The sequence below is a fragment of the Cricetulus griseus genome, chromosome 4 (assembly GCF_003668045.3).
Source record: "Cricetulus griseus strain 17A/GY chromosome 4, alternate assembly CriGri-PICRH-1.0, whole genome shotgun sequence".
NCBI classification, from domain to species: Eukaryota; Metazoa; Chordata; class Mammalia; order Rodentia; family Cricetidae; genus Cricetulus; species Cricetulus griseus.
This window is the reverse complement of record NC_048597.1, coordinates 214,572,635-214,587,078: the sequence shown is the minus strand read 5'-3', so window position 1 is coordinate 214,587,078 and position 14,444 is coordinate 214,572,635. Positions and strand designations below refer to the sequence as shown.

Below are 14,444 nucleotides of genomic sequence, written 5' to 3'. Positions count from 1 at the left end.
TCAGGAGAATGTGGCCTTAGGTGACCTGGTGGCTATTTGACATAGCACTGGACCATCCCAGTTTTCAGATGGGAAGCTGAAGCTCACCAAGTTAGTGACTCAGAACCCCCAAAATCTGCCCAAGGGACCCTGGATTTTGTCTTTTACACTGGTCTAGTTGCCCATGGGGATCAGGGCTCCTGGCCCAGCTGTTTGGGAGGCTGAGGGATTCAAGGGAGAGAAGAGGAAGAGCCAAGATGGCCTGCTTATACTTCCTTCCAGCAGTGCAGCTGACTTTTGGTCATGGCCAGTTCTTTGTGGTCTCAGCTTAGAGCTACTCAGAGCCAGACAGGGATGAGATGAACGTGGGGGAAGCTGCATCTCTGCAGCCAGCCGGCTGTGGAGAGAGCGCCCTCCCCAAGCCCAGGCCAGAGTTGGGTTATGAGCCCTGAGGGTCTCTTAATTAGTTCCACATGGAGTGGATGGCTGAGCTAGGAAATGGGAAGGGGCTGGGGAGGGGGAGAGGGGCCTGGGAAGGGATTGGAAACATGTGTCTGTGGAGGAAGCCAAGGCAGGCTCGGTCCCCAGAAACTCTACCGGGCCCCAGATTGGCAGACAGGCTCCCAGGCCCCTGCAGGAGCCCCAGGCCAGTGGTCGGATGGGGGCGGTACAAGAGGCCCCTAGGAGGCTGCTCTTTTCTTTCAAGCTGGAAAAAGCCCCAATCCTGGCTCTGCTTCTCTAGAGTCCTGGACCTTGTCTAGAGTATAAGACCTGGTGATCAGGAGAGGATGGGGACAGAAGCCACCTCACTTTTGGTGACTAGTGACAATGTTCTTTTCTCAAGCCCTGCCCTTTCGCCAGGCCTGCTGGTCTGAGGTGCTAACCACCAGCTTGGACCCCATCTTGGCTTTCTCAGCTGGTGCATGGGGGGCAGGGGAAGCAGCCTATGGGATTGTAGTTAGAAGTCCCATTGGGAAAAGGCGGTGCTGGTGTGTGGTGGGCGGTAGAGTCCAGTAAGAGATGTGTGGCAGTGGGGCCCCTGAAGCCGTCATGGAGCACAATGGAACCCTCCCGGGAATACTGGCCAAGCCCCAGCTCAGCCCAGATAGTCAACAGAGGCTGAGCTGGTTTGGGGACACCAACAATACAGGTCTCATTCTTGGGTTCCTATTTTATTATACTGGAGACAAACCCAGCTCTTGGAACTGTGCGTGAATTGTCTCAGCAAGCCTTCCAGCAGCCCATGAGGCTACTACTCCCGCTGTCACTCTATGCTATCATAGAGTGATAGCATAGAGGCTCAGAGGCTCAGAGGTGAAATCCTGTGATCTTGCCTGCAGGAGCAGTATGCAAAGGCCCTCGGACTGAGGGGATGGGATGAGGGGCCCTCGGACTGAGGGGATGGGATGAGGGGCCCTCGGACTGAGGGGATGGGATGAGGGGCCACTTGGCCTGTCTTTGGAGGAGGCTGAGTGGAAGTGGCATGAGCTCTCTTACAAGCTTTCTGATCTTTCGTCTTTTAGCTTGTCCCTTTGGTGGCTTGAGTGCTGTGTTGAGAACCAACGGGGTTGCTGGGGGCAGGTGTGGGAGGCCAGGTTGGAAAGGCCTTGGCTCCTTGCCAGGCTCGTGCTTTTAGGGAGGCTGGTGGTCCTTACCTGGCATTCCTGCCTGAGGCTTCTACTCCCACCAGAGGGGTCTCTGGAACTGTGTCTCCTTCAAATAAGAGGCATTGATTCTCAACAGGAGACTAGACAGACACCTCTCAAAGGACTGTGGGCACCCTGTGGGATCTCATGATAGGCCTTATTCGAGGTGCATCCCAGCTGCTTGGGGGAGATGGTCACCCACATTCTAGGGGCAGCCTCAGAACAGAGGTCACTCTCCCAGCTCCTGCCTGAGTCCACAGCAATGAGGTTTCTGGGACGGAAAGTACCTTCTGTTTGCAGTGAGCAGGTGTGGGCACATGTGAGCTGCTGCGGGGAGAGACAGGAGTGCTCATTACACTGCTTCTCAGCCCCAGGTTTCAGGGGCTTCTGAGGGCCAAATTCTGCAGCAGCTGTCATGGGAAAAGGATTGTGAGCCCTGAGCAGGGCTGGGGAGAAACGAACATGTACAGGCCCTGAGCATAGGATCCTTCCCCCCAGCTCTGAGCATGGGTCCTTGGCTAGGGTCAGTCTAAAGGGCTCAGTGTAGAGGTGGGCTCCATGCTGCAGCAGTTTCTTAAAGAGCAGGGTTGTTCTAGAGCGATCTGCCAAATCCCAGCAAGGTCCTAGGCCAAACCAAGCCAAGCCTGGTGGAAGGCAGAGGGCTATGAGAGGCAGGGGAGCTGAGCATATAGAAGCAAGAACACCATCCACTGGGGAGGCCTGAGATCAAGGGGACACACAGGCCTGGGTAAACATGAGGCCGGGAGCTTAGGGCCATCTAAATCTCCAAGTGCAGGTGCCCATCTGGAAGGTGGAGATGGATGGGGTGTTGATGTGGGTGGCTTTGTGACACTGACCTGTGGACCCGGACTCTACCCACGGGGGACCCACCAAACAGACTCAAAGGTCCCCTTCCAGGAACACGCACTATGCCTGAAAGAGAGAAGTAGAGGCTGAGAACAGGAAGTGGCAGGGAAGCAGGCTTCCTCCCTTCCTCCCAGTGAACAGACTTCTCCAGGCAGTATGAGTGGGAGGGGTGGGGGAAGAGGGGGGTTCTTCCACAACTGCCTGCAGGCCACCGGCTGGTGGCCTCACCTAAATGAAAACACCTACCCTTACTCTATAAATAGGCTCTCTGGAGAGTGCTTCCACATGCAGGAGGGGCTGGCCTCCCATGCTTCCTAGCAGCTAGGCAGCAGCAGGCACTCTGGACTGGCTCATGGCCCATCCTGAGCAAAGCCATGAGCGCTCCACATCCTAGACCAAAAGGCAAAGTGAAGCTTCTAGAGGGTTACTTCCACAGTGCTCATGGAGCCCTGGCTGGGGTAGGCCAGTCTCCCGGGTAAAGGAACCAGGCCCCATGCCTAAGCAGCAATGTTCATAGAAGTGGAATTATGCCCTGGGGCAATGATACTGCCACCAGCCTGTCACAGGTCCCTCAGCAAACTTAGTTCCCTTCAGCAGCCCAGGGTGGAGTGGGGCAGGGGGAGTACAGCTGTTTGGTGAGAAGCTGCCCCCCTGTAGACTCTGGTCCCCCTTGGAAGGTCACACACCAGTTTAGGTTTGGGCCTATCTTGAGCAAATTAGGAAGGTGAGGTTAATGACAGGGAGCTGGGTGAGGGTGACTCAACATGCACTTGCTTGCTCAGCGGGCTGGGTTTCCGGGATTCTGGGTAATCAGAAATACCCACCCACCCCCAGACCTGTGCTAGCCCCAGTGGAAGCAGAAGAGGTGGCTTTTTCAGTCTGTACCTCCTCACACTCCCAAACTCCTTCTTGCCCCTCGATGCCTGTGACGGGAGCTACTGACCTCGGAAATGAAGGCCACCTGGAATTTGGGCCAGAGAGACCCTAGGACCATTGATATGTAGAGCCAAGTACCAGGAAAGAGACCTGGCTGTAGAGTAATAGACACCCTCTGTCCACACTCACACTGTGTTTCACAGAGACCAAAAAATAAAGGGGACTTTTCCTTTTTTATTTATTTATTTATTTATTTATTTATTTTTCCGAGACAGGGTTTCTCTGTGCAGTTCTGGGTGTCCTGGAACTTGTTCTATTGACTAGGCTGGCCTTGAACTCAGAGATTGGCCAGCCTCTGTCTCCTGAGTACTGGGATTAAAGGTGTGTGCCACCACTGCCCAGCTGAGAGCCAGACAACCTGGCAATGGTGAGGAGTATCACCTCAACTCTGCTGCTTTGTCCACTACCAGGAAGAAATTATTAGCCATGGCAATCAGTCATCAGAGGATGGTGATCCCAGGACAGACGGGAGAGTGTTCCAAGGCAGAGAATGTGGAAATAGCCATGGGCCTTTTTTTGGGGGGGGGCGGTTCTTGGACCGAACCTGTTAGATGTTCTTGGGTGGGGGGTAGTACCCAAAGATGAGGGGCAGCTGGGCTTGCCATGTGTGCTGGTTAGTTTTGGTCAACTTGACAAGCAGGGTCATTTGGGGAAGGACCTCAACTGTGTGGGAGGGCCCAGCCCCATGTGGTACCACCCCTCAGCTAGTGGTCCTGGGTCGTATAAACAAGTGGAGTGAGCCCTGAGGAGCAAGCAGTGTTTCTCCATAGCTTCTGCTTGTTTCTGCCTCTAGGCTCCTGCTTGAGTGCCTGCTCTGACTTCCCTCAGGGATGGCCTGAGATCCAGATGTGTAAGACAAGCCAACCTTTTCCTCCCTAGGCTGTTTTGGGTCAATGTTTCATCACACACAGCAGTAGACGCAAACCATGGCCTGGGAGTGGGCTTGGCCACTTCTTCCTGGAACTGCCTGGTACCACTGCTTCTCTGACAAGGGCAGGTCCATGCTCTGGAACCCTCACAAGCTGGCCCTGTGCAGGGCTGAGGACAGAGTGGGGGAGGGAAAGCTCTACGGTCTGCCTTTCTGGAAGTGCAGTTACTCAGATCCAAACTCTGGAGCCACCGACTCTCGGAGACTGCTTTTGTGCTTGGCAGCAAGAGGGAGAGGGTGGAAGCAGAGTAGCTGTCAGGTAGGGTTGGTGGTATCATTTGGGGAGATAAATACTGCAAAAAAAAGGCCCAGTTACATGACCTCCAATCTTGCGAGACACCTAAGACCATCTAGGCCCGCTGTGTTGGACCTCCTAGCACTCCAGATAGTTGTCTGGCTCAGGGAGTCCATAAGTCTTCACGGGGGCAGGGGATGATGGTGCAGCTAGTCAATGCCCAGAGTACTAAGAGGACTGTGGACCACCCCCTAATCAGGTGCATCTTGAGTCCCCAAGTTCTTGGTGCAGGGAGGTTCTGAGTTGGGACCCTTTTGGGAGAAACTTGGCCCTAAATGAGCTCTGGCCCTTCCTGAGTCTGCCCTGGGCACAGAAGTAAAGATCACCACAATCAGATCATTCCAAAAGCCATGGCTGGGGAAGCCCAGTGGTAGAATGCGTGCCTACTAAGAACTGTACTTTCCCTGATTCCTGCAGCTCTAAGGGAGGTGTGTGTGAGCTGTAGAAACACCCTGCAAGACTGCTCTCTTACTTTCCCATTGCTTTGACAAAATACTTGGCAAAAGCAACTTCAGGAAGAAAAGGTTTATTTGGTTCACAGTCCATCGTGGTAGGGAAGCCATGCAGCCTGAGCTTGAAGCAGCTGGTTATCTTGGACCCACAGCCAGGAAGTAGAGGGATAAATGCTGACTCTCAGCTCTCACCTCTACCTGGTTTTAGAGACAGGGTCTCACTATGAGGCCAAGCTCAAACTCGGATCCGCCTGCCTGCCTGCCTCTGCCTCCCGAGTGCTGGGATTAAAGGCGTGCCCCACACTCAGCCTGCCTCCACCAAGAGGGTGGCAGAACCAGCATGGGAGGGATGACAAGGCTGGCGCCGCAAGCTGCACCCTTTGAGGTAGTAGCCAGCTAAGTGTCACAGGGTGGGGTGCTTACTCCCTCCAGAGACAGCTGAGGGGCTTACCTGCCAGTGCAGGCTACCAGGCTCCTGCACTGCAGCTCCCCAGGGAACCCCAGCTCTTCCCGATCCACCTGCTGTCTCTTGACAATAGGCTCTGTCATCTAGTGGGAATGGACAGAGTAATGGGTTCCCTTGAGCCACTACTCTCACAGGGCAGGGTGCAGCACCTAAAGGAATAGAGGTCACTGCTTCAAAACTAACAATCAGAGCCTCAGACAGGTCAGACTGCAGTATTTTGGGGGGTACAGGTGGGGGTGGGCAGGACTAAGGTCTGACTCTGGAATTTAGCTCTCCTTACTTAGTACAAGCTGGAGGAGGCAACCTCCCACACTTGTGGTTTATCAGAAATCAACACAGGCTGGCCCTCGTGCCAGCCTGGACTCTTAGACATTCAGGCTCTACTTCTCCTGGAAGCTGCAAGGGCTGTGGCCAGGCTAACTAGCTGGTATTGACAGGTTTTGGGGAGTTCTAGCACTGCACCCACCCCCAGGGCAGGGCAGTATTTTAGGGGATAAGGACCTCTCTGGTTTCTAAGCTCCAAGATGCTGAAGGCTGCGGCTTTGTGGTAGAAGCCGTGCAGACAAGGAAAGTACTCACTGGCTTTCCCAGTCTAGATGTGGAGGATGGCCCCAAGAAACCCTCATGATGAATGGAAACAGGGCACTTGGGGCCTCCACATCCCTGTGGAAGCCAGTTAGGGGAAATACACAGGGCTTCGGCTATCCTTGCACTCCAGCACCCCCCAAACAGCTGCAAACAAGGGTCCTTGGTCTCAGAAATGATCCTCTAAGCACCCCACCTCCCATTGCTGCTGTGACTCTCCCTTTATGGGCCCTGGGATGGGAGGACTGGTTAGGTCTTACCCAGAACAAGCCATTCCTGCAACAACATCAGTCAAATTAGTTTTAATTTTCAGATCCCTCTGTTCTCATGCATGTAGACAGGAAGAAGCCACTGGCCCTGGTGGTAACAGAAATTAAAGGCTTTGCAAAGGCCCTACCCATTGCCCCAAGCTTGTTCCCAAACAAACCTGACTCAGATGGTCTATTGGGGGCTTTCTTTGGGGGCAGGGGCGGGGGCGGGGGTGGTCAGATGGAGAGAAAATTCTTGCCTCATCCAAGCAATGAACTACCAACTTAGAAGCCAGTCAGGAGGCTGAAGTGAGGTGAATGAAAACCTAGCAAGGCTCTCTAGACAGCTTGTCACCATCTTAGGACTCTGAGGAAGCACCCAGTTCACCTGGCTCCTTTTTGTTAAACTAAGTGTGGTCACAAGTCTCCCTTCTGTGTGGCTCCACCCACTGGGAGCTTCCCATGGTCAGGTGGGGAGGTTCCAGGTGCAAACAGCACTTGGGGACAGGGGAGCAGGAGCACCCAATCTTAGACTGGGTACAGATGTGGCTCCCTCAGGGGTGAATCCCTTTATTTATTTACTCAAGTCACCATACAAATCCCTAGCCTGCTGTCCTCCTAATCAACTGAGCTCCTGATTCTTGCTCCTGGGTCATGATGGCGTTCGCTGCATGATTAGCTGCTGGTTTTCCAGGCACTGCTTCAGCTTGTCTTCTGCCAGTGTCAACCGCTGTTCCAGGATGGACACTGTCTGCAAAATAAAAAGTGTCAGGCTCAGGATGGAGGGCCCACCTTGTTGACCTAGGGATCACCATAAGCCGCTCAGCCTGCTACCCAAATGCCAGGTGCCTCCCTCCCCACCAACGGGCTGTGCCTAGTCTTTCATGCCTTCTGTGTGCATCTCTGGAGTTTGTGGGCAGAAAGAGATGCTTGAGGGGAGGCAGATGGCAGATCTCACATTCTCACAAGATAACCGTGGCACAAGGAATTTTGACCCCTAGGCTCTGTGTATCACCAGAGACCACTGAGCACCTGTCTGGGAAGGAAGTTGCTCCACAAATGTTGACACTTCTTCCCCTGGATCCTGTCCAGGACACTGCCCTCCCTCTGGGTTGAGGGCACTCTTCCCAAGGTGGGCAGGGCACATAGCTGGGAAGTGGGTTCCCTGAGCCCAGAGGGTGGGGGCTCCATTTGTGTGGGTCCTATGAGGACAGAGGGAGATAGTGCCACCTGGGGGTGAGGATGAGGGTGACACTGGCAAGTGACAATGCCACATTGATCCACTTATTTCCACAAACCAGTACAAAGGTTGCCTATGGATCCAGTCACCTGAGGCTGTGTGTACTTCATGGACCAAGTCCAGTCTTGCAGACAGAGTTCCCACGAAGGTGGGGAAACCTGTCTATTTCCTCTGGCTTCAGGCAGTATCAGTAGTGGGCAACTTCTCAGAGGGCCTGAGCCATGGCAGCCTGTCCCACCAATCACACCTTCCCTAACACCTGCTAGGATGACCCATGCTCAGCTGGCCATTTCATTTCCACCATCGAGGGTTGCTGAATACTGCATACATGAAGGCCACAGCAGCCACTGGGAATAAGGTCACTGCAGACAAGGCCACTGTGAGTGCAGCAGGCTTGCTTCCCACAGGCACTAGGAAGGTCATGATGTCTTTCAAGAGATAATGACCCATTCCCTGAGGTTCCATGAAAGCTTGAGCCTGATCCAGAAGAGAGCTTCCATGCACTTGATAACATGGAGACATTTTGAGAGAGTTTCCCCTCCAGGGCAGCTGTAAATTCTCACAGCGTCCTGTGTGGACGTCAGCTGTCACAGAGGATGCTCTGTCTGATAGCTGCCCAAGGATGGGAGGACTCTGCACCCTAGGTCACAGGACAGAACCTGGAAAGACCATTGCTGAGGAACATGAACTAGACCTCCAGAGGTGGAGCTAAGCTGAAAGACCTCATCACATCCCCAAGCTAGCCAGCCAGCCAGGAACGGGTCTGCATCTCGTAAAAGTGGCAGTGGAAACAGCCCCCGGCTGGCCCGATCGGCATTCCTGGAAGTTTCCATTGGCTGCTGTGAAATTCACACTGCCAAAATCATTCTTCTTCCAGACCCTTTCCGACAGACAGTCGGGACTCAAGGCCGCAGTGGGGGAGCCTGGCTGATGGCATTTCCTTTTCTGCCTGTCTTTTTTATTTTTATTTTTTTTTGCCTTCCTTTTAAAATTTTAACAGGAACCCAATTTCCAACGCAGAGACTGTGGACTCAGAAAACAAGGGATGTTGGACCAATGGCAATACTGAGGGCCTCCACTTGGTTCTTGGGAGGGAGGCCCATTCTTTAGTCCAGCAGGAGTGTGGTCATTAAATGTGTCCATGTTAGATTAAAATTAATAGAAAAGCATCCTCTGTTTCACAGCCACTCACTAATGGAGAGTGCTGGGCGCACCAGGGATACTTTGTTCCCAGTTCTAAAGGGGGACTCCTTCCTGGCTTTGTAGCCTTGATGTATGTACTCCAAACTAACCTCAGACTCGTGGCAGTCCTCCTGCCTCAGCCTTCCTACTGCTGGGATGCTAGACAAGCACACCCTGCCTGGCAAGGGACACTTCATAGTGTCCTCCCCCACTACTGTTCTCTGGTTCACTCCCTGCCAGGCAAGCTTGGAGAGTCATGCCATCTTGGTGTCTGGACTACACTTTCCCTGTCTGTTCTGCCAAGGGGTCAGGAACAGTCACCACCAGGGATAACTACCAGGCAGTTCCGAGATCCATTTGATCTTAATGTGTTTTGAGCCTTAAGGATGAGCTTGGGCAGGAGGGGCTTTCTAGGTATCTGTACATTAGAATGCAGCCTGCACCCTTGGTGTCACATTACTCCTCAATGATCCTACTCTAATAAAGCACACAAGTTCATCTCACCAGAAAACAAAGATCCCCATGACAGAGGTGGGCCTGGGAACTATGTTCTTCCGCTGTAGTATTTTAGCATGAGATTGTAACTCAATTAATTTGTATTGCATACCCTCCCAGAAAAATTCAAATTTCATTTCTTTTCTTTTTCCTTTGTTTTGGGACAAGGTCTCCTTTAGCCCAGGCTGGCCTTGAACTCACCATAAAGCTGAGGATGGCCTTGAACTTTTTTCCTGCCTCCCCTCCTTAGTGCTATGATCATAGGTAGACATGATTCACCAAACCTGATTAGCGCCCAGTTTGGTGCTGGGTATCAAATCCAGGGCTTTGTGCATGCTAGACACACGCACTCTACCAACTCAGCTTCATCTCCAGTGCATGCTGTGCTTTCCTTCCACAAAGATGAGGCTTTCCCCAGCAATGGAAAGGCCCCACCAGGGCATCTGAGCAGCTGGTTAGACACAGTCAGCCTCGTGAGGTCGTTAAGGAAGGCCCTGGCAGGGGTCTGTGTAGGCCATAGCACTGCAATTCGGGACAGGCCACCACTGTGCCAGACCTAGTTCACTGGAAGGGGAGGGGAAGAGAGCATCTGCAGTGACAGGTAGGTCATCTGGGGCATCCCTGGTAAGGACTAACCTTAGGCCACTTCATACTGTGACTTTCACCCGTGACGAGCACATGTCTTCAGCAGTGTCGGGCATTCTGAAGGCTTAGTAAATATGTACTGCCTCAGTGTCCAGAGGATACAAGCAGTTGCTGTCCCCTCTTACTGCCCAGTGTCCATACAGGGAGCCTAGTCACAGGGTGGCTAGCTGCTTACCTCATTTCAATCCCCTGGGTCCTACCCTGGGGATTCTCCTGTCACGAGGGTCTGGTCTGGCTGGGCTGGGAAATAAGGCCACACCTTACCCTCAAATCGTGAGTGGGACTTTAAAGGCAATATTAGGAGTTCACTCCATAGCCCCACGAAGTGTCAGTAGTGGGCAGCTTTCTTTCTTTCTTTCTTTCTTTCTTTCTTTCTTTCTTTCTTTCTTTCCTTCCTTCCTTCCTTCCTTCCTTCCTTCCTTCCTTTCTTTCTTTCTTTCTAGATTTTATTTATTTACTATGCATACAACATTCTGCTTCCATGTATATCTGCACACCAGAAGAGGGTATCAGATCTCATTATAAATGGTTGTGAGCCACCATGTGGTTGCTGGGAATTGAACTTAGGACCTCTGAAAGAGCAGTCAGTGCTCTTAACCTCTGAGCCATCTCTCCAGCCCGTGGGCAGCTTTCTACAAAGGCAGATAAGAACTAGCCTTCCAGGGCTCCAGTGACCCACTCTGTCTCTCAATTTGTTCTGGCCAGAAGAGCAGAGTCCAAGCTCAGTCCCACAGAGGAAACTGTGTCAGGTCAGGTGGCAGGTGCCCAAGGGGGAGAGCACCTGTCACAACAACTTCCAGTCCCAATGTCTAAACACAAAACAGTCCAAAGACATTGCTCAGGGTTACCCAGCAGCCCCATCACATACCAGATAATACCGAGACACACTTTCCATATCACAGGTGGCCCTCCCCAAACCCCAGGCAGGTGGATCTGTTATTTGCCTAAACACTTAGGTTTGGGATTACAATGGAAGCCATCAGAGCAAGAAAAGATAAATGTTGGGGTTGGTGAGATGGCTCCCCAGATAAACACACTTGACATATGCCTTTAATCTCAGCACTCAGAAGGCAGAGGCAGGTGCATTTCTGTGAGTTTGAAGCCAGCCTGGTCTACAGAGTGAGTTCCAGGAAAGCTAGGGCTACACAAAGAAATGCCGTCTAAGAAAAAAAAAAAAAAGAGTTAACGTCATAGGGACAATGTGGTCCAGGAGACAGTGAATGGGTGCCCACTGGTTTAAGGAGGCAAACGGCAAGCTTTACACCAGTCTGGGGTTGTGCTGGCCTGCCTGGCCTCAAGCCTCAAGGAAATGAGGCAGAGCAGGAGCTGAGGAGGAGCTCACCAGGCAAGACACAACCACAGGAGCTCACACTGTAGATCAGCCTCAGGCCCCACAGCCCTCTGTGATGCCTACAGTGGTCTGAGAAGAGGCACAGTGAACAGCAGAGTGTTTCCAAGTACATCCTCACTGCTGGGGCAGCTGGAGGAGACAGAAAAGGAGGGGAGGACAGTGAATCTACAAGCCCCTGATGTAGCAAAGGAGAATCCAGTCTAAGAAGGCCAAGGACCCTGCCAGGCTCAGGACAATGCTAGAGTGCTGCTGAGCCCTGTAGATGATGGCCAGGGAGGGACTGCCCAACCCACTCGAACTGACAGTGTTAGGTGTGAGAAGTGGCTGGCCAAGCCCTTGGCTCTGGGCAGCATTTGAGGATCTAGGAGCTGGGGCCAGGGGGCGGGGCTTCCAGTATGATTCATCCTGGGCTTCTGGAGGAAAATCCTCCTAGGATTGGCTCAACAACGGTATTCTATTTCCATTCTAATTTTCCTGCAAGGGGAGACAGCGATCTGTCTCTGGTTGGGGCAACATTCACAGGGCAAGTCTTCTCTCACTCACAGTTCAAGGCGAGTAAAGACATTTATGTAACACTCTAAAGGGCCTTCTAAACAGTCTAAAAGGAACTGACTTTGAAGAGACAGCCTTTATATTTAGTCTCTTAAGAACTATGGCGATTCTCAAAGAAGCTGTTCCCAAAATGCCAAGCCTGAGATGTCTGGCACTTGGGCTCCCCACCCCAAGTGGCAGAGGAACATGGCACCAGAGTCGTTTTGGTAGATGCCTTTCTGTAGCAGCAGTAGTTACCAGGCATTTGCTGAAGGCCTGCTAGGATCCCAAGAAAGCTCTGGAACCCCAGACAGCTGAATGCAGCTCCTGCATTGTCCTCAACAGGACCAACAGCCCCCTGCACAGGACTGAGCCTGGGCTTGGGCATCTCTGTGGGCCAGAGGTGGCTGAAGGGAGAGTCTTGGCATCTCTGACTGGCATGACTGGGATTCAAGCATGTGAGAGCACCACAGGAAGCCAGGGCAGGGTTAGAGGCCTTACAGGTGGCCACAGCGCATGTAGAGGTGCCGCATAATTCCAGAGATGAGCATCCTGAGGAGGGGTGAGGAAGTCCAGAACTCTGAGACCAGATCCCCTGCCTGCCCCCCAAAAAGAGGTCCAGTCCATGCTCGGGGTCTACCTTCTTCCCCTTTCAGCCTGTTGTGGCTGTAGAAGAGGTGTGAGCCCCCGGGAGACATCACAGTAAGATTCTCAGTAAGGAGCTGTGGCTTGTAGGACAAAAGAGCAGGCTCCAGACTTTGATGGTCACATTTGAACTTGAACCAGCTCGCTAACTGGCCTTGGCTAAGTTACCTGACTCAGTTTTCCTGTCTGTAAAATGCAGCTTTCAGAGCTACTGTAACACTCACTCAGCAGTTCATGTTTATTCACTTACTGTTGGGCTGCAAATAGGGTGCTCAGTGGACAACATGATCCCCAGCTGAGCTTTGGGACAGTGAGGAAATCCTGGACACAGAAGGGACTCAATGAAGTCCCAAAGGAGGTATCCTGTGGTCCGTCCTGGGAGGATCTGAGCCACTGGGGTGCATGGTGGTCTGTGGCTTATAGCTCCCTCCTTTTAATCATTTCCAGGACTGTGGCTGATTTGGGCTCCCCAAGGAGATCTCTCTGGAGGGTCTTGGGTTCCCTAGTAACCTCCCCCTCCCCCCACCAAACACAGGATTCAATTATTAGAGGCTAAGGGGTACTAGTTTCTCTTGGTCAAAGCAAATGGGTGCAGCTACCCTGGCACACCACTATGATGAGTAAGGGGGGCAGGTCTTGGGAAATGTTCTGGGGCTGACCATTGGCTCCAAGAACCTGACCTGGACTGTGCTACGCATATCTAACTCCTTTAGTTTCATTTCAAAGATAGAAAATGTGGAATTAATCTCACTCTAGCATGGTTTGACTCCACTCAGACTCTCAACATCTAAAACAGATGCAGTAAATGGGGAATCTCTCTCCGCTGGGAGGTTTTGTGAGCTATTACATCAAAGTAGGGACACTGGGTATGTAGCCTGTCCCAGCTCTATTCTGTCCCTAGCCAGCCCCAGGCTCATCTCTTGGTACATGTCCCTATGTTTGTGCACACATGTGCACACAGGAAGCTCTGCCTTGTTAATGGTGGCCTGGCCAGTCACATATCCAGGTGACTAGGGACTGGAGGGGCCAACTTGGTTCCCAGGGCACAGGCTGCTGGTTTGAGTTCAATCCTTCCCATCACTCAGTCTGCCTCCCAGACTGGTCATGGCCCACATCTAATGATTTGTTGCAGAGGGGCTTTCAACTCTGAGGGTGCCAATGCTGGCCTGCCAGTCAGTGGTCCAGTGTCTGAACCATCAGGGCAGGGTTTTGTATAAGTCTTATTCACAGTAAAGTTCCAAGTCTTCCTGTTCCAAGACATAGGTGGCACTTAGAAAGTACCTGATGGACAAATGTTGAGTCCTGCGTGCTGGGAGTGTCAAGAACACAGTTCCCTGAGACCCAAGGACAATCCAAATGTGCTGATGAGTCTGAGTGGCTGCACTTACTTCACCTTATCCCTGGATATGGCAAGCCTGAAGGGATGGTAGGGGAGGGAGATGGGCAACAGAGACCAAATACCCTATCCCTAGTGCGGTCCTCCTCTGGCTAGCTCGGGGGAAACACCCTCACTTCAGCAGAGCAGGAAATGGGGAAGACAAAATCAGAGAAGCAGTCAAAGAATCTGTGACTCCTAATCCTACCTCAGCCCTGATTTGATGACTTAAAAGCTTCGAGGCCTGAACTCTGGAGGGAAGGAATGGAGGTCCCTCTTATGATGACATCTGACATGTTGAAGGGCTCAGGATCACACACAGCTGGCCCACAACACAAGAGCTATAGAAATCCCTCAGAATCTCTGGCCACCCCCGCCCCCCAGCCCACAGTCTGCTGCGAGCAACACAAGCTTTTGGCTCCTGGAGCCGTGGGTCCTTCTCTGCTTCACATTATCTCAGGGATAAGAGATTTCTCTGATGTTTGCATAGGCCCCAGGCCCCATGCTACTGAGGATTAGTTCTCTTCAGGACGCACAGGAAATGCTATTTTCTATCAGTGGATTAGCTACTGGATTAA

General features: G+C 52.4%; 1 protein-coding gene across 4 annotated transcripts in view; it reads right to left on the bottom strand.

Moving 5' to 3' along the window:
* Positions 1-5,161: 5,161 nt before the first annotated feature.
* The window catches only part of Poc1a (POC1 centriolar protein A), a 97,567-nt gene continuing 88,284 nt past the window's right edge, over positions 5,162-14,444 (bottom strand). For all 4 annotated transcript variants that reach the window (XM_035443916.1, XM_035443914.1, XM_035443915.1 and 1 more), the window contains one exon: positions 5,162-7,153. In XM_035443916.1, the coding sequence (XP_035299807.1) occupies positions 7,055-7,153 (99 nt within the window). In that variant the 3' untranslated portion in view covers positions 5,162-7,054. The remainder of the gene's footprint in view (positions 7,154-14,444) is intronic.